At 36.9% G+C, this 23,962-nt stretch overlaps 1 protein-coding gene across 30 annotated transcripts in view; it reads right to left on the reverse strand.

Annotated features, from left to right (window-relative positions):
• The window catches only part of Unc79 (unc-79 homolog, NALCN channel complex subunit), a 261,091-nt gene that overhangs the window by 39,501 nt on the left and 197,628 nt on the right, over positions 1-23,962 (reverse strand). For all 30 annotated transcript variants that reach the window (XM_074067276.1, XM_074067275.1, XM_074067270.1 and 27 more), the window contains 7 exons: positions 21,996-22,136; positions 19,025-19,063; positions 9,902-10,014; positions 9,730-9,815; positions 8,788-8,961; positions 5,411-5,479; positions 3,115-3,225 (listed from right to left, as the gene is read on the reverse strand). In XM_074067276.1, the coding sequence (XP_073923377.1) occupies positions 3,115-3,225; positions 5,411-5,479; positions 8,788-8,961; positions 9,730-9,815; positions 9,902-10,014; positions 19,025-19,063; positions 21,996-22,136 (733 nt within the window). The remainder of the gene's footprint in view (positions 1-3,114; positions 3,226-5,410; positions 5,480-8,787; positions 8,962-9,729; positions 9,816-9,901; positions 10,015-19,024; positions 19,064-21,995; positions 22,137-23,962) is intronic.

The raw sequence follows: 23,962 nt of genomic DNA on the forward strand, positions 1-23,962 counted from the left end.
CTGATAGAGAATTCCAAGTGAACAATTCTTTTTTTCTTATCATTTAAAATACTTTTTAAAAAATCCATTATCTTTGGGATTCATTGTGCTGTTGTGAAGTTTGTTGTTAGTCAATCTATAATGTCTTTTCTCTTAGTTGCTATTACAACATTTTCTTTGTCTTGGCTGTTCTGCCAAACTATACCTACTATATAAGCTATGACATGAGCCTATGTTTCTCTGAAATGTTTATTAAATATATACTAGATTTCTTTTATATCCTCCATTTCTACATCTCTTTGCTCCAGTCTATGTAATTTCTTCCGATCTATTTTCTATTTCTCTAATTGTCTCTTTAACTTTGTCTAATTTGTTGTTTAACCTGTCCACTGAGGTTTCTTTTTTAAGTGTCAGTGATTATTTCTCATTTCTATAATTTGTACTTAATTCACATTGTTCCTATTCCTACTCCTCTTTTTTTCCTTTTGTTTGAAAATGACTAGTTCTCTTCCTGCATTTTTTACTTATCCTTAGAATATGCTTTCAATAGGAAGTATGTGTTTATAGTCCTTATCTCATAGATTTCATATTGAAATTTCTTGGGGAAAATAATCTTGCTGCTTGTTGACTTTGCTAATCTAGTTCATGGTGGGTTATTTCTTCACTTTGGGGAGGGGTAATTTTAGATTGTAAGCTCATTTTCATCAGGATTTTAACTTCAGGAATCCTGTTGGAGCTAGGTTGAAGGCTTAGCTCTTAAGAGAAATTTGAAAACTTGCTTTTGAGCTTGCTTCTACAGATGCTTCAAGGCTCATCACCAACTATTTGTTCAGTGTCAATGTCACTTGGCGTTGCTTGGAGGTTCCCAGTGCATGCAAGTGTTATAAATGCAAACCCTAAAACTATTCAAAGATTAGTTTATGTTTACTAATTCTCAAAGGAGACTACAGTATTTCTCCATTCCCAGGATGAGACAAATACCATTGCTGTCATATCCATATTAAAAACATATTCTTTCTAAACCACCCTTTACAAAGTCTTTCAAGCCTATGTAGCCATTCAAGTATTCTGACTTTCTGCTAGAGATGACTCAGCTCCAATGTCCAGCCTAGAACAGTTCTAAGACTTCACCTTCTTCCCTTGAGTGGGAACCAAGACAAACAATTCCTCCACCCCAGAAATGTTTATGCTTTCCACTTTGGTTCTCAATTCTCTCTTTATCTTCATCCCTTTCATTCATTTAAAATCAGTTACATACTTAAAATCATGTCTATTATTTCACCCAGAATTCTAGTATTTTACGTAGGATAGTTTTCAGGTTATCTAGAATGTTTTATTGCTAAGGAGGGGGGAGTTCTTCCAAAGTTCCTACCTTTCCATGCCTTTTCTTTTGATTATATAAGAGATAGGCTATTAGATATTACATTTTAAAGTATTTCTTATATTTCCTCATTATCTAGGAGGAAAGTGGAACAGCCTAGATTGAAGTAAGTAATAATCATTTTGTGATAAAGAAATGAGGAAGAATAGATGACACAGAAAGTAAGAGGCTACTAAAATGGTGATTGACTATGAGAGGGCAGTAAGTATCCAAAACCATAAATACCTTGAGCTCACAATGCTGGCAGGTTCCTTGCAATCAGTACTTACAATGCCCAACATATAAAGTACAAACTCATTGTGATTCTTCATCCAAAACTCACAGCAGGGATACTTTGAGAAACCTCTTTGAACAATAACTTAGATACTAATAATGAAAGACAGGACTGTAAAATAGGTACAGCGTGGGGGGGTAGAGGGGGGAAGGGGGAGGGTAAACAAAGGAGATTAAGGCGAGGGTATATGGTTGATGGACTTCATATACTTATACAAAACAGAACAAAGAAACCTCTTGCAATAGTTTTAAGTGGGGGTGATCTAACCAATGTACGATATAAGCCTACATGAAATTGTCATAATAAATCCCCCCTGTACAATGAACATATCCAAATAAAAAAATTAATGGGAAAAAAGGTAAAATCAAACAGACAGATGGTTAAGAAATAAAATTACTTTAAAAGACATTTTGTTGTATTTGATGCTATGTTGTATAGATCTACTTTATTAAGTGAAAAGAGAAAGGGGGAGTTACTTTTCAAGAAGGATGTGAGAGAAGAAAAATGCTGATTATCTTGATATTTAGAAAATATATTGCTCCAGGCAAGGTATTAAGTAGCTCATAATTAGAAAGGCCAAGGAGAAGATTATCATGAAGTACTTAACATGGCAGAATTGACACAAGTTGGTTAAAAAAAAAGTGTGGATGTTTTAGATAGAATGAAAGGATTGTTATAAAATTAGATTTTTATGAGGAAAATAAAGGGCTTACAGAAATAGACAACATGAATAAAGAGCATTCTGAGTGTTCAAGAGGAAACAACAGAAACAGAAACCTCATTGAGAATAAACTTGGAAAATGTGGAAATTAGAAGGGTAACCTTTCACATTATTCTTAAGGACAGCAATGTGCTCCCAATTTTCCCTGCCTTTTGCCTTTCCATTAGGACAATGTCTACCAGTTCTAATAGGACAGCTATCTCCACTGGGCAAGCAGTACTTTTCTACTTTCTCAGCCGTGGGAAAGTAAGATACTAAAGATAATTCAATAGGGGAACCATAATTAAGGCAAGATAACAAAAGATGAGATTCTCTTCTCAGAAGTAGAGAATTTAAACCTGGGGAAACACACAAATGAGAATTAAGGAGCTCTCTTTATAGGCATTTTTGTTCTTTGGGTATAAAAATTGTAAGTAATGATGGTCCACCCATTAATCATGGGTGGGTGTACTTGAAAGAGTCCTTAAAAGGTCATTTAGACCATTAGCTCATTTCATTCAAAGTATCTCTTTTCTTCTAAACCACATGACCTCAGTTCTCCAAATCTATATATTTTAGACATAGTTGTGTGTGTGTGTGTGTGTGTGTGTGTGTGTGTGTGTATAAAGTGTTTCTTTCCAATGATATGCAATAGACTTTAGTAAAATCACTCATTGTAAACTATATTATAGCAACTAAGGTAACAGGGACTTGACAGTAATTTGAAAGAATGTTTTTCTGCTGGTTTCCAGTTTCACATGAACATATACAGAACCTTACCTTAGTGAAAGCTCGATAACATAAGCCACACAACTCCACCAGGTAGGCCAGAGTGAAGATGGCATTCTGAATTACAAAGCTAAGAAGTTTTGAAAATGGCTCCAACAAACTCTGCAATGAAATTGGGTCCAATAAAATAAGTTGTTGATTCCTTCATTTAAAAAAGTATTCAAGTTTTATTATGCATTAACTAAGTGGTATCATTTTTTTATTTAAAACAGTGGCAACACTGTTGGTCTAATAAAAACAGAACTGCACCTTCAAACAATGAGCTAGGAAATGGACCTAAGTTCCAGGATAATTTCCCCCACGTATCGTTGCTCTGTAGAGAAAGCAGGATTTTATTAGACTCCAAAAGACTTCTATGCCATGATTTTCACTACTTCTCAAACTCTATAGTACTTAGTGTAGGGCTTATAAAAGTATCACATGCTTAATGTACAAACTCAGGATATGTAGAAAAGTACTGGTGAGGAAATTAGTCATGGATAACCCCACCACTTAGTGAAAGCATTTTGATATATTTCCCTTCTTCATTGTATACTGGGATACCTAGCTGCAACCTTATATACATACAATTCTACATTTTCTTTTTTATTAAATTAATATAATAACAAAAAGTTTCTAGTGTCAATTAATTCTTCATAATCACCCACCTTCATAGCCACAAAAGTCATATTTTACTATAAACAATATCTCAACAAATGTGTTTTTGCATGAAATTTTCATTTTAATTTTTATCTATAGAATCAATTTCCAGAAAAATAATAACAAAATCAAAGTATATGAGCATTCAGGGGTTCTTGTCCCTTATTTACACAAAAATGAATTCATTACATATTAGTTGCCCCTGAGAATGGGAATTATATCTTTTGCTTCTTATTTGTACTCTCCCCAGAAACCTGTGATGCTTTCCATACAGAAAATCTTAAAGAAAACTCTCTGAATTAGTACTGTTGATTCAGTACTCTTTGCTCTGGATACATACTATTGTCTTTAAATACTGTAAACAAATAAGTGGGGATGGGAATATGTCTCAAATTTATATTTATGTATACAATATATACATGTGTATATATACATGGAGAGAGAAAGAGAGAGAGACTGACTTTATTGGTCAAAAAGAAACCTGGAATCAAGCCTGTACAGAAACTTGCTCTGCTCTTATGTTTATCAAACCAGGATGGTGACGGGGCAATATAATACAGCAGAAAAACCAAGGAACTTGGAATCAAAGGACCTATGTTTAAGTCTCAAATCTTCCACCAACCAGTTTTGTGACCTTGGCCAAGATATTTCATCTCAGAGCCTGCTTCCTTATCTGTAAGTGAGCATACTAAAACAAATGATGTCTCTGCAACATTCTAGCATAAACTATGAGTCTGTGAAAGCATAGTCAAGGTAACACTTGCAGGAAATGTGCATTGTTGGTATACTAATTCGTGATAACCAGCTATTGCAATACAAACTGTGTAGCACCACTGCATATAATGCAGCCTAGAAATGGATCCGGGAATAAAGCAGTGAATGAGACAAGTACTGGGTACTTCATGAAATTCATTGTCTTATTAGGGGAGACTTCAGGCCAATATAGGTGTTAATATAAAGGTTGATCAAGTATTATGGGAGCTTATATTAGAGGTAGTTGGCTACAGATAATGTGAGCATTTAAAAAAATTTAAATGGACCTTGAAGAATGAGAAGGCGTTCACTATACCGACAAGAGTATAAAGCATTTTGGGCAAAGGATATGACCTAAGCAAAGGCAAAGGTAGGAAAGTCAGTAATACATGTAAAACACCAAACACAAGGCTGCAATACAGTCAGTGTTCAACAGTGGCTACTGTTTTGATGAGAATAATGATGCTGACTCTGAAACTGCATAGGAGGCAAGGGAGATGGGGAGAACAGACGAGGATTAACTTGTAAAGGTAGGCTGATGAGTGACAAAGTAACTTTTTATATGCCACATTGAGAAATTTGGACGTTACCCTGAAAGAAGTGAGAGGTTATCAAAGATTTTTAAGCAAGGAACAAACAAAATCATCTTTGTGTTTTGAAGGATCACCTAGTTAGTATAGAGGGTGGATTGGTGTGTATAGACCAGGACTAGGATATTAAAATCAATGGCATTGTGACATATTAGATGCTGACCCAGTATAAGGAAAATAAAGGAGGCTGAAGGGAGGCATTCAGTGTACAACAACTATGTCTTTGGTATTGGTATGTGCCTGTCTTTTTAGGTTAGGAAATAATCAAATAGCCAATCAGGTATATTTTTCTGAAACATACATACCCTTGTGGCATTGGTAGAGGGTATCTTTAATAGGCAAATCATGATTCTCAAACTGGAATCTAAAGAACACTGTGAACAAATATGAAAAAGTAAAAGTTAATTCCCTTCTTAATATATCTTTTGCTTCAAGCACTTCCTATATTTATTTTAGCAAAAAGAAAAACTGATATATAACTGCCTCGATACAGGTTCCCATGTCATCTGTTCATGTTGAAAACAATCATTCTCAGGAGAGGTTAAAAAATGTAATGCTAAACCACAAAATAGTTAAAGACAGCTCCTAAACCATTTTTCAAATATATAGCTCTAGAATTACAAGTAGGAAGGTGGATACAGAATTGGATGGATGGATGAACAGGTAGACACATAGGTAAGTAGATAGATATTAAATGTATTCAACTCTAAAGAGGTACATTAATTTGTGAAAGGCTATTTTGGAAGAAAAAAAACCTTAGATCTATTTAAAAACCATTAGTCCAAACAAGAACCATTTTCATCTGCCTTTTCTCTGCTATGAAAAGACATGACCAAAACCAGGGGAAAAGAAGTAAAATTTCTATGAGATAAAACCATGCCATACAAATAGAGTTTGATTTTGGCAAGATTCCACGATTAAAAATGTGCTTTATTCAACTGACTTTACTGGATTGGGAGAAAATGTTACAGCATGAATAAATAAGGATATCATTTAACATTATAAATACATCACAATAGGAGGCTATAGTTCAATTTCTGCAGCTGTATATATTGACCTATTTAAGATAGTGCAAGCTGGGCTTGCTAGCTACCTGGGAGGCAGAGATCAGATGGGTCATGGTTTGAGGCCAGTCCAGGCAAAAATGTTCAAGAGACCTCCCCCGCTCCCCCATCTCAACCAATGAAAGCTGGATACAATGGCACATGCCTGTCTCCCTGCTAGGCAAGAAGCATAAATAGGAGGATTGCAGTCCAGGCCTGCCCAGGCATAAGTGTGAGTCCCTGTCTGAAAAATAACTAAAGCAAAAAAGGGGAGCTTGGGTGTGACTCAAGTGGTAGAGTGCCTAACAAGGCATAAAGACTCTGAGTTCAAATCCCAGCAAAAAAAGAGAGTGCAAACTAAGCCAGTGATTCTCCAGTGGACAGGCAGCAGGTCTATCACCTGGAAATACATTACAATGCAAATTCTCAGGCCCTATCCCTTCTGAATCAGAAACTCTTGAGTCAGGTTCAGTAATCTGTTTTAGTAAGTCTTTCAAAGAGTGCACATTGAAGTTTGAGATCCAATTCTCTCAACTGATGAAAACAAAATATAGGTTTTTCAATGGCTAAATGTTTCTCCTAGAGATTATAAACTAAATAGAAGCAGTTCCCAGATTTGCCTAGTTCTGACCTAACAGGAAAAATTTTTACACAAATCTTAAAAATATTTCACAAGTATCTTCTAAAAGAATCACTGGCCTATTTAATATGCTCAATACTCATCAAAGTTGATGTGACATTTATGTACTTTAAGCCAGGAACTGAAAACTATCTGCTCATCAGGCCCCCCAGTGATTTAAAAATCAGGAAATGTCATCTTAGAAAAAAGTGGGAAGATCCACAACATGAGGCCTGCTCTCCCATATTAACAATGACCAAGGAGTGGAGTAGACGCTATTAGAAGAGCTTATGCATTACAGTGGCTAAGGGTTCCAATTCTCCTTATCATGTTAATCTCACCCCACACACTCACGTTGCAGACAGAGTCCCTGTGGGCAGAGGTGATTGGTCATTTACAGCTGGCAATACTCCCAACTGGTCAGTGTTCAAGTTAAACTTTTTGCTAATATCTGAGCAAGGGTATTTGAATTTGCCACACCTGCTCCTTTCCTTCTCTTACAAATGTGTGACTTTTTAGCAATGAATAGCCCTGAATGACTTGTGCAATTGATTTTTTACATATTCGTATATAAACTATATACAATCATGGATTGAAAGCATCAGTCCCCCTTGCTTGGATTTATTCAGCTACTCCAATTTATGGGCAAAGAAAGATCATATAATGAGAGAGGTTATAAAGATCCCTTTTCTGTACTCTGCTTTACACAGTACTTTCAAACTCAAAGCAGTGCCCAGCACGCTGAAGATCTCTGAATTATCATCCTTACAGATCCTATTAGTAGTATCTGCCAATGTGACAAAAGTTATTAGTGAAGGGAGTTGATCTTTTAAATATTTTATATACATGCAGTACTCATTTTAGAAGTGAAGCTTCCAACATAGAAGCTTGTCAGATCAACAAGTGATTTAATTTACTATAATTAGAATCCTTCTATCTACATGCTGCATAAAATACAAAAAAAAGATCTACTGGAGCAAGCAAGGTTCAAAGACTTATCAATGCCATAGCCAACCATCTCCTCTCTCCTGTTTCTAGAGACATAAATGCCTGCAATTCATTCCTGTTTTAAAAGAGTGTGAGGAGTATGTTAGTAGAAAAAGCACTTGACTGTGAGTTAGGAGATGAGTTCTACTCTTCATACTGCCACCACTGAACTACTTAATACTTAAGCAAGTCCTATCACTTCTCTGAATTTGCATTTGGAAGATGGCACCTCAGAAAGATGGATTGTATAGGACTCTTACAGCTTAAACAGCATAGGTTTGTTTTTCTGTTGTTAATGGACCTGTGTTGATAATAATTTTTGGATTCCCAGCTAATTAATTGTGTGTATGTTCTTGCAGTGTGGTACAGTGTTGAGCAGGGTAAGTAGTTCAACAGAAATATCATCTTGGTCTTACAATTACTTTATTCTCAAACACACAGCAATCACTTCTCTTTAGATAATTTTCTAAAATTGAAACTTTACATATGTCCAGTCTCCTTTTAGACAAAAATATTATTCATGCCAGGTGTCAGTGGCTCACGCCTGTAATCATAGCTACTCAGGAGGCCTGAGATCAGGAGGATCATGGTTCAAAGCCAGCCCAGGCAAATAGTTCACAAGACCCTATCTCAAAAATACCCAACATAAAAAAAATAAATAAATAAGGGCTGGTGGAGTGGCTCAAGATATAGGCCCTGAGTTGAAGCCCCAGTACTGACATATATATATAATTTGATAGCTACCTGAGAAAAAATTTCTAGATAAATACAATCTACCAATGTCTACTCAGCTTTTTTTTTAAATAAAATAATAACATGTAACTAGTGAGCATACTCATTATCAGTGAGCAAAATGCCCACCCAATATTGCTGTTATTCTGTTAATATTGGAGAGAATGACCTAAACATGTTCTCTTCAGTATTCGGCTGACAGATTCCTTATAGGTGTATTTTGGAATACATCAAATTACCCAAGACTGCTTCTTGGGTTGGTCATAAAGTAGTATAAACTGAAATCCTGGGCTCAGCTTACCTTCAGAGGTAAAACACAAGGCAGTTTGGCAAAAAATGTCTGGAACTGGTTGCTGATTGTGGTCCAGAGGCTACTAGGAGAATCCATGGGCAAAGCTTCCATGAAAGTAGCAATGTTTTCCAAACATCGTATCATAGCACCCCCTGCTGGTAAATTCTTTTTGTTATTTAGACCCTAAAAATACAAAGGTATAGGCAATCAATTGCTGAAAACAGCATAGGAATTGATACAGTTTTTTGGCGGAGATCGCTTTAAAAATCACATATTCACACTATAAATAGGTGCTGAGTGCTTATTATATAGGTCAATCATTGTAACAGGCAAGGAGACGATAGAGAAAACTTGACAAGTCTGGACAGACTTCAAGGTTGGTGATCTTTGACTACGTGATAGATGAAATGTGAGCAAGAAATAAAATCTTCTAAGGATCTATAGTTGGTGTGGTTAGGCAACAAGAAGACACAATGAATAGTGCTTGCTGAAAGTAATAATTATTGGAGCAGCAGTTTTCCTCCTAGCAATGGCTAAGAGCACGCAAAGAGTAAAACAGACACATGAAAGCGCGTTGCCATGCAGCACAAAAGCAGCGGAGCGGACGCTTGAATCCCACTCTCGTGATACAGAACTGCGAATAAGCAGCGGGGTTGAACGAAGAGAAACAAGCCTCGCGATATTGGGATCGGGAACGAGTGGAGCTGAAACTTGAATCCAAGTCTCGCGATACAATACTAGCACTGTGCCATCAAATTCCGGAGCCATCGTTTTGTGGAGGTGAGTTTTCAACCCTAGCAGCCACCACTTCATTGAGAGCGTCTAATCGCTTTAAACGAATAGTAAATCCACCCAGAATTTAAGTTAAGTGAGTTTGCATTTTTTCCTCATCTGGAGTTACTCAAACTTGGCACGTGATTTGGGCCGGGCGGGTCATTCGAACAGACCTACCTCCAGGAGCTGACTGAGCGCAGCGATGGAGCTCAGCTCATTGAAGTCCATGAGAGACGTGGCCAAGGTCCGTAAAAAAGTCCCATCTGCAAAGTGAACAGTCAGAGTCAGCGTGTCTGGCTCCAGGGAGTAGGCAAGCCTGTGGTGTGCGGATCCTCAACAAGCGAATTACCTTTGATGGTGCTCTGGAACAGCTGTGGGAAGATGCCGTTGGGGGCCAGCTGATGGAAGATGCAGCGCAGGAACTGCTTGGCCACCCCTGCTGCATTGCCAGGAACCATCATGCTGCGTTTGAACAGAGAGAAGACACAAATCATGGGACAACCAGCATGTGTTTGGGTGTTTGCTTAGAGTTTAGGCATTTACACACTAGTCTTCTTAGGTAATGTCTCATTACCATTTTCATCAATGAGATGAAACAATATAGTCACACATAATATCCCCATAACCTTAATTTTTTAGAGGCAACCATGAAATGCCAGAGTGATCCCAGACTTATTCCTGGCCTCCCAAAGTACAGATAAGCATTCCAAGTTCTAGGGGAAAATGGTGACCTGATCAGGCCATATGTTCAGGGACTAGCATAGTTAGGACAGAAACCCTGGATGAGGACTCTCAGCAAGATTCTCCCAAGAGAGTATAATTGACTAAGAGAGTTGCTCTGAGGGAAACTGCAGAGAGGGAGATCCGGGAAACTTTCTTTTGTCTTTGAGCTGGTAGTAGTAAAAAAAGGATAGGACTTTGGTAGGCGCAGTTTTCCCTTCGCTCATTGTACACTTCTGCCTGGCAAGAAGGCCAAATGATCTTTATGTGGTTCTGCCTGGTAGAACAAGATACCAGAAAGGACATTTCTTGAAATGGTTAGGGAATAAGTTACTAGAAGGAAGAAAGAAGAAATCAAAGATTCCAAAATGACAAAAAAGTACAAAGTCTTGCTTACTTAAGTTATACCATTTTTTCCCTCAGTATGCCATGCCTACCCTGAAAAACACATTTAGGCCAAAAGTGTTCTTCAGGAAAACTAACCCCAAACTTACAATAATGTTCAGAAAACAGAAGAAAGGAACCTTTCCCAGTATGTTTTATGAGGCTGTAAAACTAAAATCAGATAAGGTCATTATCTGAATGAATAAAAAGAAAGCATAAATGGAAAGAGAAAAAACAAGTCAATACTCTTCATGGCATTAAATCCAACTACAGAGTTAAAGAATGGCATATCATTCAAGTAAGGTTTATTCCAGAAGTATAAGACTAGTTTAAGATTTAAAATCAACCAACATAATTCAACATATTAAAGAATAAAGGACAAAACCCTTTTATTTCAGTAGATGCAGAAAACACATTTGACAAAAAGTAACAAACACACTATTAAACTCAATACATTGAAAATAGAAGGAAACATCCTCAATTTGTTAAAAGGCATCTCTGAAAAATCTATAGCTAACCTAACAGTGAGATACTGAATACTTTCTTTGTAAGACAAAAACAAAGAAAGAATGCCCACTCCTCATCTCTATTTTTGTTGTGGTAGTTCTAGCCATTCCAGTATAGTATTAAAAAAGAAATAAAAGCAAAAAAGATCAGAAAGGAAGTAGTAAAACTATCACTGTTTGCAGAGGATATATTTTTTCCATATAAAGTCAAATCTACAAAAGAATCTAGAAAGTAAGTTCTAGAACTGATGAGTGAATTTTGCTAAGATACAATGTTAATATAAAAAATGAATTTATATACCAGCATCAAGTAGTTAAAAATGAAAATTTTCAAAATTCCATTTACGTTAGCATTGAAAAACATTAAATTCTTGGGAATTAATTTAGCAAAAGATGTACTGAGACCTATACACTTGAACATTTTTTTTAATTAAGAGAAATTAAAGATCTAATGAAAGGGAGATGTATATCATATTCATGAATTGGACAATTCACTATTTTTGTGTCAGTTATTTTTATATTTTCAATATAAGCCCAGCAGGTTTATTCTAAGATTTGTATGGAAATTTAAAGAATCTAGATATCTAAACCAATCTTGAAAATAAGACTAAATTTGGAGGAGTCATGCTACCTGACTTCAAGACTTACATACAGCTACTGTAATCAAGATGTGGTACTGCTAGTTTAAGGATTAACATATAGACCAAAAGGGCAGGATAGGAAGCCCAGAAATAGACCTATCCTTATATGGTATTTAAAGTTTAACAGACACCATAGTGATCCAATAAGGAAAGGAGTCTTAAAAACTACTCTTTAAAAAAAAGATGCCTCCTTATACACCAAGTAAAAGCAAGAGGACAGCATGTGGCTGTGGGCATGGACCATCTAGACATAGCAGATGCCAGAATGTCCCACAGGGGACTGCGGAGGGGTTTACCCATGAGTCAGGGACAGGAATGGGCCCAGGAATGGGGAGGTGAGCACTGGAGGTGTCAGGAAGGTGGTGGGGTTTGGGAAGTGGGTGGTAGAGGGTTCTAGGGAGGACGGTAGAGCATTGGGGTGGGACACAGGGAGGGGATGGGACACAGAAATCTTGGCCTTGGCTTCCTGCCCTCCTATCCCTAATAACCTCTGGCATTTGACAACGGGTGGTCTGGGAGCTAAGGAAGTAGCCACCTGAGGAAGGCCCAGGCTTGACCTGGCATCTTCAAGATGTCTGATTGTCTGCCCAAGGCCACAGGCCAGGAAGGAGCCCAGCTCTGTGTCTGGGTAGCAGCGAACAGTCAGAGGAAGGGTTATCATGGCTCAATTTATATGAGATGAGATATTTTCGAAAACCACAATACACCTGGAATGATCTCAGAAGCAATTTCTTGACTGTTCCTGGGAATTCATGTTGCCACAGGAGCACCTTGACTGTACTTATTTTCACATTAAAAAAACAAACAGTGGCTGCATGTGGGGAAATTACAATGGGCATGTTAGGTTTTCCTTTTCTTTAAAAAAAACTTGTTGGTAAAAAAAAAAAAATAAAAAAAATAAAAATAAAAAAAAGATGCCAAAATAACTGAATATCTACATGCCACTACCTCATACCATATATAAAAGTTAATCTGAAATGGATCACATAATACTAAATACAATTATTAAAACCATAAAGCTTTTGAAAGAAAATGTTGGAGAATAGCTGTAAGACTTGGAAGTAGACAATTTTCTTAGATAAGGAACAGAAAGCAATAATGATAAATGTTCAGGCTTTGATAATTAGAATTAACCTAAATTTAAAATTTCTCAGCAAATGATATACCATTAAGAAAATGAATAGGTAAGAGCTGGACATGGTGGTACATGGCTGTAATTCCAGCTATTTGGGAGACACAGACAGAAGAATCATGATTCAAGGCTAGCCCTGGAAAAAGTAAGTGAGACACTATCTCAAAATCAAATCAGGCATAGTGGTGCAGGGCTGATGTCCCAGCTACTTGGGAGGCATAGATAGGAGGATCACACTTCTAGGCCATTCTATACGAAGCTGAGTGCAAGACCCAATCTGGAAAACAAAAACTTAAAAAGGACTGGAGTCATGGCTCAAATTATAGAGCACGTACCTTGTAAAGCTCAAAGCCCTGAGTTCAATTCCAGTATAGAATGAGAAAGAACAAAGAATAGAGGAGAGGGAGAAGAAGAAAAGAGAAAAAGAAAAAAAGAAAGACACCCCAGATTGGGCAAACATATTCTCAAAACACACTTAACAAAAGACTGGCATCAACAAAACAGAAGTCCTAGAACTCTAATAAAAAAACAATCTAATTAAAAGATTCAAAAGATCCTAATACCAAAGTTTGGCAAGGATGTGGGACAACCTGAAGTCTCATACATTAATGATGGGAATATAAAATGGCATTCCCACTTTATATATAGGAGAAATAGTATAACCATTTTTATCAATCTTTACATTAGAAAAGTTCTAGTATTTTTATAAAATTAAACATACACCTTTTCTGCAATCCAACAATTCCATCCCCAAAAGAACATATTTGTTTACAAAAAGGTTTATATAAGAATGTTCATAGCAGCTCTATCTATAATTGCCCTGTACTGAAAATAACCCAGAAATCCTGCAATAGGAAATTGGATAAACTAGGTGATGCTCTTCAGCTTTGAAAAAGGAACAAACTACAGATGAGAGCACCAAATATGGATAAATCTCATGAAGAACTCCAGTACAAAAGAGCATATACAATACAACTCCATTTACATGAAGCTCTATGCATCACAAGTGATCTGTGATAGAAGAAAATCACAAGTGTTTGCCTCTATAAGGTAGAGATTGGCTAGAAAGGTACATGAGGAAACTTTCCAGACTGAAGGTAACATTCTATATCTTGACAGGGTTTTGAGTTATACACACATGCATTTGTCAAAATTCAGTGATTATGCATTCAAGATTTGTGTAGTATATGAATTTTATAAAAGATACAGCTATATTTAATGTATAATGGGCGATTATCACTAATAATGTATTATACACTTGAAATTTGCTAAGACAGATCACAAGTGTTCTTACCAAAAACAAAAAAAGATAACTATCTAAGATGATGGATATGTTAATTAGCTGCCTCGTCACAAGCGTTTCACAATGTGTATGGTATATCAAAACATCAAATATTTAGAATATTTGTTAATCATACTCAAAAAAGCCAGCAAAAAGAAACAACCATGTATTAAAATTGAACTTTAGTGCTAACTTTGCCAAAGTATATGGGGAGAAAGTATACCAATGTCTGAAATTTACTTTGAAATAAATCCAAACATAAAATGCATTGTTGGTAGCAAAAACGCTATGTCTTTCTTATTACTGCTTATTTCTACTCTTCAATGGAACTGGAGAAAAGCACAGAACAGGTTCTGCCTGGAAGCGAGGAGGGAGGGGAGAAAGGGTGGGGACGGGGAGCCAGGGGGGAGAAAGGACCCAAACAGTGTATGCACATGTGAATAAATGGGTAATAATAATAAAATAATAATAACTACAAAAATAGATTGTTGGAAGGATAGATAGTGGATAGGTGATAAAACAAAATATTCATTATAGGATGTAGGTGTTCACTGTAAAATTCTTTTAACTTTATAGTAATCTTAAATTGTTTTATAGTACTTCCTTACACACTAAGGAAAAAAAGAAAAAAACTTCTGTGCCCAAATAGAGTACAAGAAAGGAAAGAAAACATGCCAAAACCTTAAGTTGTAGACATGCAATAACAACAATACCACCATCATATATTTGTAGGACCTGCTACAGTTATGCTGTCACACAGACTCTTATCACTTGGCCCTCAAAGAATATATCCTTATGGCACAAAAAGGACATATATTAGCATAATATATGAAAACTAAAGATAAGAAAATTAAGGCAGAGAGAGATCACTGTGCCCAAAGTAACGTATGACGTTCATTTCTGCCTTCCTTTGGTTCTTTCACCACATGTAGCCAAACCTTTGCAGGTGCCACACACACAAACCCCTCACTGTTTAAATATCATTAAGTACCTTCTGACTACTACTAGAAATAAGCCCAAAATATTTAATGTGATTTATAAGTACTGCACAATTTGGCAAGCAAATCTCTGGCTTTTTCATAGTTCCTCCTGTGTACTATGTTCTTTACCACTTCAGGACTGTTGCACATGCTCTTGAGGTTAGTTTAACTCATTTTTTTCAGATCTTAGTTAAAATGTCACTTCTTAAGGGAGCCACCTTCCCTTCTCCCTTTCCTTGTCACTATACCAGGACTAGATCAGAACTAGTAAATTTAGTTAATTTAGCATTTAGTGCTACTCGTGGCATCAGCCTTTATCTAGGCTTACCTGCCTCAGTAAATAGAATACCACCTACCCAGTTGTTTACACCAAACCTGAGAGTCATTTGTGTTTCCTCTTTCTTTTGCACCTAATAACCAATCTATCAGCAAACTTTGTTGGCTTTACTTTCAAAGTATCTCCTGAACAGATCCTTCATGTGACAACTTCTTGCCACTTGTGAGCAAGTCCATCCATCATCTTTTACATTCATCACTGAAAAGGTTTCCAAATTGATTTCCCCACTTCTACTCTCACCCCGCCATGATCTATTTTAAACACATAAGCAAGAATAACCCTTTCTTTTTAAAAAAAATCTGTTTTATTTTTAAGTTGTTTAATTTTAGCCAGGCATGAAGGTGCACACCTGTAATTCCAGCACTTGGAAGGCTGAGGCAAGAGAATCGCAAACTTGAGGTTAGCCTGGGCTACATGGTAAGTTCCAGGGTAGCCTGGGTACACAGTGAGTTTTTTTTTTTCAATTTTATTGTGATAAAAACACAGCAGGAGATCTATCCTCTTAAATTTTTAAGTGTATAATACATTATTGTTGACTATAGATCCAGTGTTGTAGAACTGCTTAACTAAACTTTCATGCTCATTGATTACATAATTACCTGTTTCCTCCTCCCCCAACCCCTGGCAATAACTACTCCACTATTTGAGTCTATGAACTGAACTAGAAAGTTATTCTTTCAAAATATAAGGTAACATTCTGAGCGAGGTTAGCCAGGCCCAGAAGACCAAAAATCGTATGTTCTCCCTCATATACGGACATTAGATCAAGGGTAAACACAAGGGGACTGGACTTTGATCACATGATAAAGCAAGAGCACACAAGGGAGGTATGAGGATATGTAAGACACCCAAAAAACAAGACAGCATTTGTTGCCCTCAATGCAGAGAAACTAAAGCAAAAACTTTAAAGTGACAGAGGCCAATAGGAGAAGGGGACAAGGAAATAGAGACAAGGTTAGTTCAAAAAGAATTAATTTAGAATGTAACACATATGTACAGGAAAGCAATGTGAGTCAACTCCCTGTATAGCTATCCTTATCTCAACCAGCAAAAACCCTTGTTCCTTCCTATTATTGCTTATACTCTCTCTTCAACAAAATTAGAGATAAGGGCAAAATAGTTTCTGCCGGGTATCGAGGGGGGGAGGGGGAGAGGGAGGGCGGAGCGGGTGGTAAGGGAGGGGGTGGGGGCAGGGGGGAGAAAAGACCCAAGCATTGTATGCACATATGAATAATAAAACAATAAAAATTTTTTTAAAAATCTAAACATTGATCTACCATATGATCCAGCAATACCACTCTTGGGGATATACCCAAAAGAATGTGACACAGGTTACTCCAGAGGCACCTGCACACCCATGTTTATTGCAGCACTATTCACAATAGCCAAGTGATGGAAACAGCCAAGATGCCCCACTACAACGAATGGATCAAGAAAATGTGGTATTTATACACCAGGGAATTTTATGCAGCCATGAAGAAGAACGAAATGTTATCATTCGCTGGTAAATGGATAGAATTGAAGAACATCATTCCGAGTGAGATTAGCCTGGCCCAAAAGACGTATGTTCTCCCTCATATTCGGACATTAGATCACAGGCAAAGACAACAATGGGATTGGACTTTGAGCACATGATAAAAGCAAGAGCACACAAGGGAGAGGTGAGGATAGGTAAGACACCTAAAAAATTAGCTAGCATTTGTTGCCCTCAACTCAGAGAAACTAAAGCAGATACCTTAAAAGCAACTGAGGCCAATAGGAGAAGGGGACCAGGAACTAGAGAAAAGGTGAGATCAAAAAGAATTAACCTAGAAGGTAACACACACGCACAGGGAATCAATGTGAGTCAATGCCCTGTATAGCTATCCTTATCTCAACCAGCAAAACCCCTTGTTCCTTCCTATTATTGCTTCTACTCTCTCTACAACAAAATTAGAAATAAGGGCAAAATAGTTTCTGCTGGGTATTGAGGGGGTGGGGGGGAGAGGGAGGGGGCGGAGTGGGTGGTAAGGGAGGGCGTGGGGACGGGGGGAGAAATGACCCAAGCCTTGTATGCATATATGAATAATAAAAGAAAAATAAATAAATAAAATGAAATGATGGAAAAAAACACGCACAGGAAATCAATGTGAGTCAATGCCCTGTATAGCTATCCTTATCTCAACCAGCAAAACCCCTTGTTCCTTCCTATTATGGCTTATACTCTCTCTTCAACAAAATTAGAGATAAGGGCAAAATAGTTTCTGCCGGGTAGCAAGAGGGGAAGGAGGGGAAAGGGAGGGGGCAGAGGGAAGGGGAGGAAGGGGGGAGAAATGACCCAAATATTGTATGCATATATGAATAAAAGAAATTAAAAAAAAAACAAAATATAAGGTAAAACATGTTGCTCCTCACTCCAGTGTCTCTGTGTTTCATTCTGTAAAAGCTAAACTTAGAGTGACCTTTATGGTTCTACCTGGCCTGGCTCCTCACTACCTTGTTCACTTCATCTCCTACAACCTTTTCTGTGCTCATTCCAGCCTCACTGATATGTTCCCCAAGCAGTACTAGCTATTTTCCTTTCCTTTATCTTTGCTGTTCTTTGCTTAGAATGTTCTTTCCATAAATTGCTGCATGGATCACTCTCACTTTACTTAGGTTTTGTTCAAATATCAGTTCCCCTGAGAGGCTGTCCTTGACCATATATCCAAACATCAGTCTCTATCACCTGGAGCTAAAGGTTTTCATAGCATTTCTCACTAAATGATACTAAGTTACATATCAGTTTTCTTATTGGTTATTTTGCTTATTTTCTTCCTCTTCAACTTGAATATAAGTTCATGAGAACCAGGATTTGTCATTTTGTAAACCACCATATCCTTAGTATCTAGTAGTAACTCCATAAGTACTTGTTGAACGAATTAATATTCTGTAAGTCTCTATGCGGATTTTCCATAGCACTTAGCACAGTTTACAATTACAATTTTGAATGGATATTAATTCATGTTTGCCTCCCCAGTAGACTGTAACCCCATAAGGACAGGAATCATGTCAGTTTTGTTTTTTTTTTTTTTTTGGGTGCTGGGATCAAACCCAGGGCCTCGATCATGCTAGGCAAGCACAGTGCCACTGAGCTACATCCCAGCCCCTCATGTCAGTTTTACCCTTAATTAAAACCTAAGTATTGAGGCTGGGTGTATAGCTCAGTGGAAGAGCTCTTGCCTATCATCACAAAATCCTGGGTTCAAGCAAAAAAAAAAAAAAAAAGAAGAAAAAGAAATAAAACCATGAGTATCCTAAAAGTATTTATTGACTAGAATGAATGAATGAATCAATGAATGAGTGAATAAATGAAGGTATGAATACAAATAATAACCTAGTGTTCTTTGGGGCTGCAACTGGAACCAAGAATAGTCCTTCCAGGGAATATACACTACTGTTTTAGAAAAAGGATGAGCATGCATGGGGAACAAAAAGAAAGTGAAATTTGGGCCCACTTTTAAGACCTTACCTTTCTGCTTGATTAGAAAAGGTTGTGCTGGACGCCAATCTAAGAAATAAAGTAAACAGAGTCACAGAAGTATCTTAGGTTTTCATGATGAAATGTATTAGTACTGAGGTAGGATTATAGTTCAGATTTAGACCTGGATCAGAGAGCCTACTCAGTGGTCAGTGCCCATCCCTGAACTCTACTTTCTGCATTAAGGCACAGATTTTCATGAAGTGACATGCAGTTAAAGTTGGCTTTCTGTCATCCATCCAACCTACCAAATGGCCTTTGCAGCCAGGTTAGATTGAAACCTGGACAACATTTGACTCAGTCTATCCCTTTATTAACTCAAATCAAATTCATTTCTTTGTCTACAACCTCTGAAAGATAACTGTGAACAAACCACAAATCACCAAAGCCTCTATAAGATAGCAAAATAGAAAACAAAGGAATTTGTTAACTAATTGTTGAATTGAAATTATAAAGAAGAAAATCCATCACACTGAGAAGAGAAATATATTAGGTTAAGTAACTGATATATACCACATAATTTCAAAAAGTACAATTACATGACTCTATGCATGGAAATATGCTATATGTCTTCATATAGAAGGAGAATTACTAAACTGGGGGATTTAGAAGAACATATCTTGCTTAGTAAGCTACTGAAGAAACAAATAGGGAGAATTCCACAAATTTATTTTCTTTTAAGACTTCAAGAGTGAGCTGAGCTAAGGATCTATTAGGAGAGGAATAGCAGCTCAGTAATGGTTAAAACCAGACACCATTTTCAGTTGCTTTGGTTATGGGCCCTCTCATGCTGTTGACTTTACAATGAATAGATAAACATTGGCAAATAAACAGCAATTAAGGTTGCAGGAAATGTAATCTTAAAGGATGTAGAGAGCAAAATACAAAATCACATGGAAAAGTCTGAGTGAGAAATGAAAGGGTTATATTGAGCTTACAGACTCTTAGAACACCCTGGGAATGGTGTCTATGTTCATAACTGACAAAAATAAAGTGTTTGCAAATCCACATTACCTCATTTATTCTTTGTAGTGGAACTGAGGCAAGGAAGACTGAATTAGGTGACTGCCGAATCTATCTTCTTGGCCGCTTAGTTGATTAAACTTAGGTTGCTAAGAATAGTGGCAGTTTGCATTAAATGCTCTCCCTGTCTCTTTCTAGTCTGCCTGAAGGAGGTAAAGATTTAACTATATGTATATGTAGATATGCAAAAACGTATGTTCTGCTATTTTTGTTGTTCTTGCTTTTCTTCAAAGCTCATGTGTTTCTATCCTAACAGCTGGCAGTGCTCGAACATGGATTATTTTTGTTTTTGTTAAAACATCAAAAAAACCAAAAACAATCTCCTCCATGTATCTACAACAACTTATATCAGCTGTTTTAAGAAGATGGCAACAGACCAGAACAGTAATTATATCTGTTCCAAAACTAAAAAGTATTGACAATAATTTTGATCTTATATTAAAGTATTACTGATAGCCAATACAACATTTATTCTACAATTATTAAGATTGGGTTAAAATCAAGGGCTTAGATAAAATAATTCAGTGTTTTCTTATTTCCCAATGTTCCCATACTTACTTTCCACATTGACTATTTTGAGGTTTAGCTTAGGGTGATTACACTTAACTTTATACTGTCTTGGACTATATGACTCTAAGGATACTACAAAAAAAATGAGGGAAGGAGAGTAATGGGGCTATATATTTATGGGGTAGAGTTTTTAATGTTTTCCTGTTTGTCTTTAACTTGATATAAGTATTTTTTCATTTTCAAAAAAAGAGCTAAATTTTAGCTCCATTAAGATTCATTCTCTTGCCTTACCTCAAATGCTAGAAATTTTCAGAATCTAATTCTTATCTTACTCCTTTGTAGAATGCCTCTAAGAAATTGCTTCCATTCTGAACCTCCATACCACTTACATTCATACTATGTATTACATCACTTAATTACGCCGTATCTTGTCTGACCACTCAGTGATTCCACACCTAACTTCCTTTTTAACAACTAAGCCACAGTTGGGCATGGTGGTACACACCTGTAATACCAGCAGCACCCAGGATGGAAGATCATGAGTTCAAGGCCAGCCCGAGCTACATATTGAGACCTTATCTCAAAAACAAATGGACAAACAAATAAACAACAATACAAAAACCCTAAGCTACAGATCACTTGAGGGCAGAAAGTAGGTCTTGATGCCTATGGTCCAAAGCACCTAGCACTATGCTAGCATAGACTGGAAACTCATAAATTCATGCAAAACTTAAGTCAGTCCTCTCCTGTAACTTGTGTTCATTTTTTTACTGGATTGAAACTTATTCATAGCCATGTCCATGAAATATATCATTTATCTTCTAGTATCTAATAATGGGAATTTTCTTAATGTGAGCACTCAAAGCAGCCAAGCTTAATCTTTCTGCAGGCTGAAAATCCTATTCCCAAAATGTGTACATCCTTACTTTATCTGAGTCAGAAATGCAAAGCTGCTATGTAATACACATAGTAATGCCCCAAGTTGCATATCAAAGTGAGGCCCCCTTGAGAAGGTAAAATAGCTAGAGAATCCATCTCAAAACATGTAGAGAGAGATGATGACAATACTAACAATAATTGCTAACACAGTGCTCACTATGAATTACCGATAGCTGTGAACACTGCTACAGGTATTAGCTCATGATCACTGTCATGTACATCAGCTCATATAGTAATGGGAACAGCAAACATTAGAGCAGATTCCTTTAGCTTCACTCTGACATTGTGACTCGTGACCTTACACATCTGGGGAATTCAATCAAAAGATCAGTCCATTCAGTTTTTTAAACTAGTCTGAACCAATCCTAGAGATAATTAAGCATCTACAAGGTATCTGAATGCTTCACTTTCAAACTGATCATTTTTATTTCAAGTTGTAGTTCGAATAAGGTCTGCCCTGCCAAGTAAAACAGAAGCGTCTGACATTTACCTTCCCACAGACTGCATGATATCCAGCAACAGTGGAGCTGCCAAGTCTGGGCTTAAGTGAATGAATGTGGAAAGAACTACAATTGCCAGCCCAAGGGTTTCTTCATCATATTCTTCAAGAATGGCCCCACAATCATGGCACCTGTGAAGAAAACAAAGGAAGAAATGCTTTCCATGAAAGCCAGCTATGGTTCAAGATAATGTACAACACACAGACATTTCTCATGAGTTTTATAAAAGTCCCCAAAAGGAAGTTAATAACCCCATGGTAATAGTGACACCATCACCTTACATATAGAAAGACCACAGCATAACAGAAATCATGAAGTTCCTCTTAATTGCTGAAGACATGTTCAGTTTACAAGCATCTAGCTACACATGAGTTATTGCTTCCCTTTAGAATGAGTGTCAATTAGACTAATCGTGAATGTTCTGGATTTTAAATGTGAAATTATGGCTAAGGATAGTTAGTGACTAGATTTTTCTTTGATTTGTCAAAATGAAAAGTGAAAAATGCCTAGACATGAATAGAAGCTTTCAAAAAATGTCTTATTTATGAGTAAGAGTGGAGAACTCAAGTGAATTAAACACTAGAAAACCTGGGGAGTCTGGGCTGGTAGGACTACTAAGCACAACACATAACAAACAATGGCACCTGCTCGTAAGTAGCTCACAACTCACTGCTCTCTGTAACATCCTAACGTAGGTTCCATTTAATTCAATTCAACTAAAGCCAGATTTATTAGGTAAAGTTGAAATCTAGGAAAAGCAAAGGCAGCAGAGTACACTTGCTAGTTTGACCTTCCCATCTGAAATTCTCTTAAATGTAAGCACGCAAAGATAAAATTTTTCTTAAAATTAATTTTTAACACAAAGACTTCACATTCTCCTAAATATAAGCAAATAAAGATACAATTTTCTTAAAATTAATTTTTAACATAAAGATTTCACATTTGTAATAAAAACAAATGGAGTACACACACAAGCTACTAGGAAGCAACTAAAAAAGATCGGGACTTGGGAGAGGGAGTCATACTAAAGGAGGAACCGAGAAGACTCAGAAGTACCTCAAGGTTCACCATGTGGACATTTCAAGGCAGCTATACCCCTTCACTTCTTCTGTAACGGCCATACCTCAGTACTGAATGAATAATGGATGGTTAGCTGCATGGGTACTCCTACCAGACCTTTCCACCTCACACTGCTCTCCTTTTATCAATTTGCAATTGGGTCACCTTTATCAAGACTTTTCTGATCCAAGGGGATCTTCCAAATCTGAAATCCTACAAGTCTTATTTTTTTTTAATCATAACTCTCTGAACAAGTACTTATATGCCAGATAATATACAGGAAGCTTAGAGTATAAAATAGAAAAAAAAAGCCTCTAAGGAACTCACAATCCATTATAGAACATATACATGTATCATTTAAACAAATAAATAAAATACAATGCAATAAGTGCTAGAAAAGAGATGTACCAGCTGCAATAGGAAACTGGAGAATGGCATGACTAATCCTGCCATTCCAGGGGAATCCGGGAAATTCTGTCTTAAGTTAGGTATTGAAGCAGGAATAGGAGTTCACCAGGAAGAAAAGTACAAAGAGAAGAGTACTTATGAAATCACACAGGAGAGAACACATCAGAATGCTCTGGAAAGGGTGAGGGGGCTGAGGAAAGTTCCTGGTGAGGAGTTGTAGGGCCATACCTTCACAATCTAAAAGGCTTCATCTAATAATCTAAGGCATTTGGGCTTTATCTTAGAAGAAATTTGGGGCTATTGCATGCTGACAAGCTGAGAGGTGACTAACCAGTCTGAGATTCAGAGAATGGATTCTGCTGCCATGATGGAATAAGAATGGAGTCTCAACCTTATTCCCATTCTAACCATTTGAAGCTTCTGGCTGAGGAATTTTTATGGTGTTGAACTATTGCTAGAGATAATAGTAAGTGGTATTATTTGCATTCAT

Source organism: Castor canadensis, chromosome 3, assembly GCF_047511655.1.
Source record: "Castor canadensis chromosome 3, mCasCan1.hap1v2, whole genome shotgun sequence".
NCBI lineage: Eukaryota > Metazoa > Chordata > Mammalia > Rodentia > Castoridae > Castor > Castor canadensis.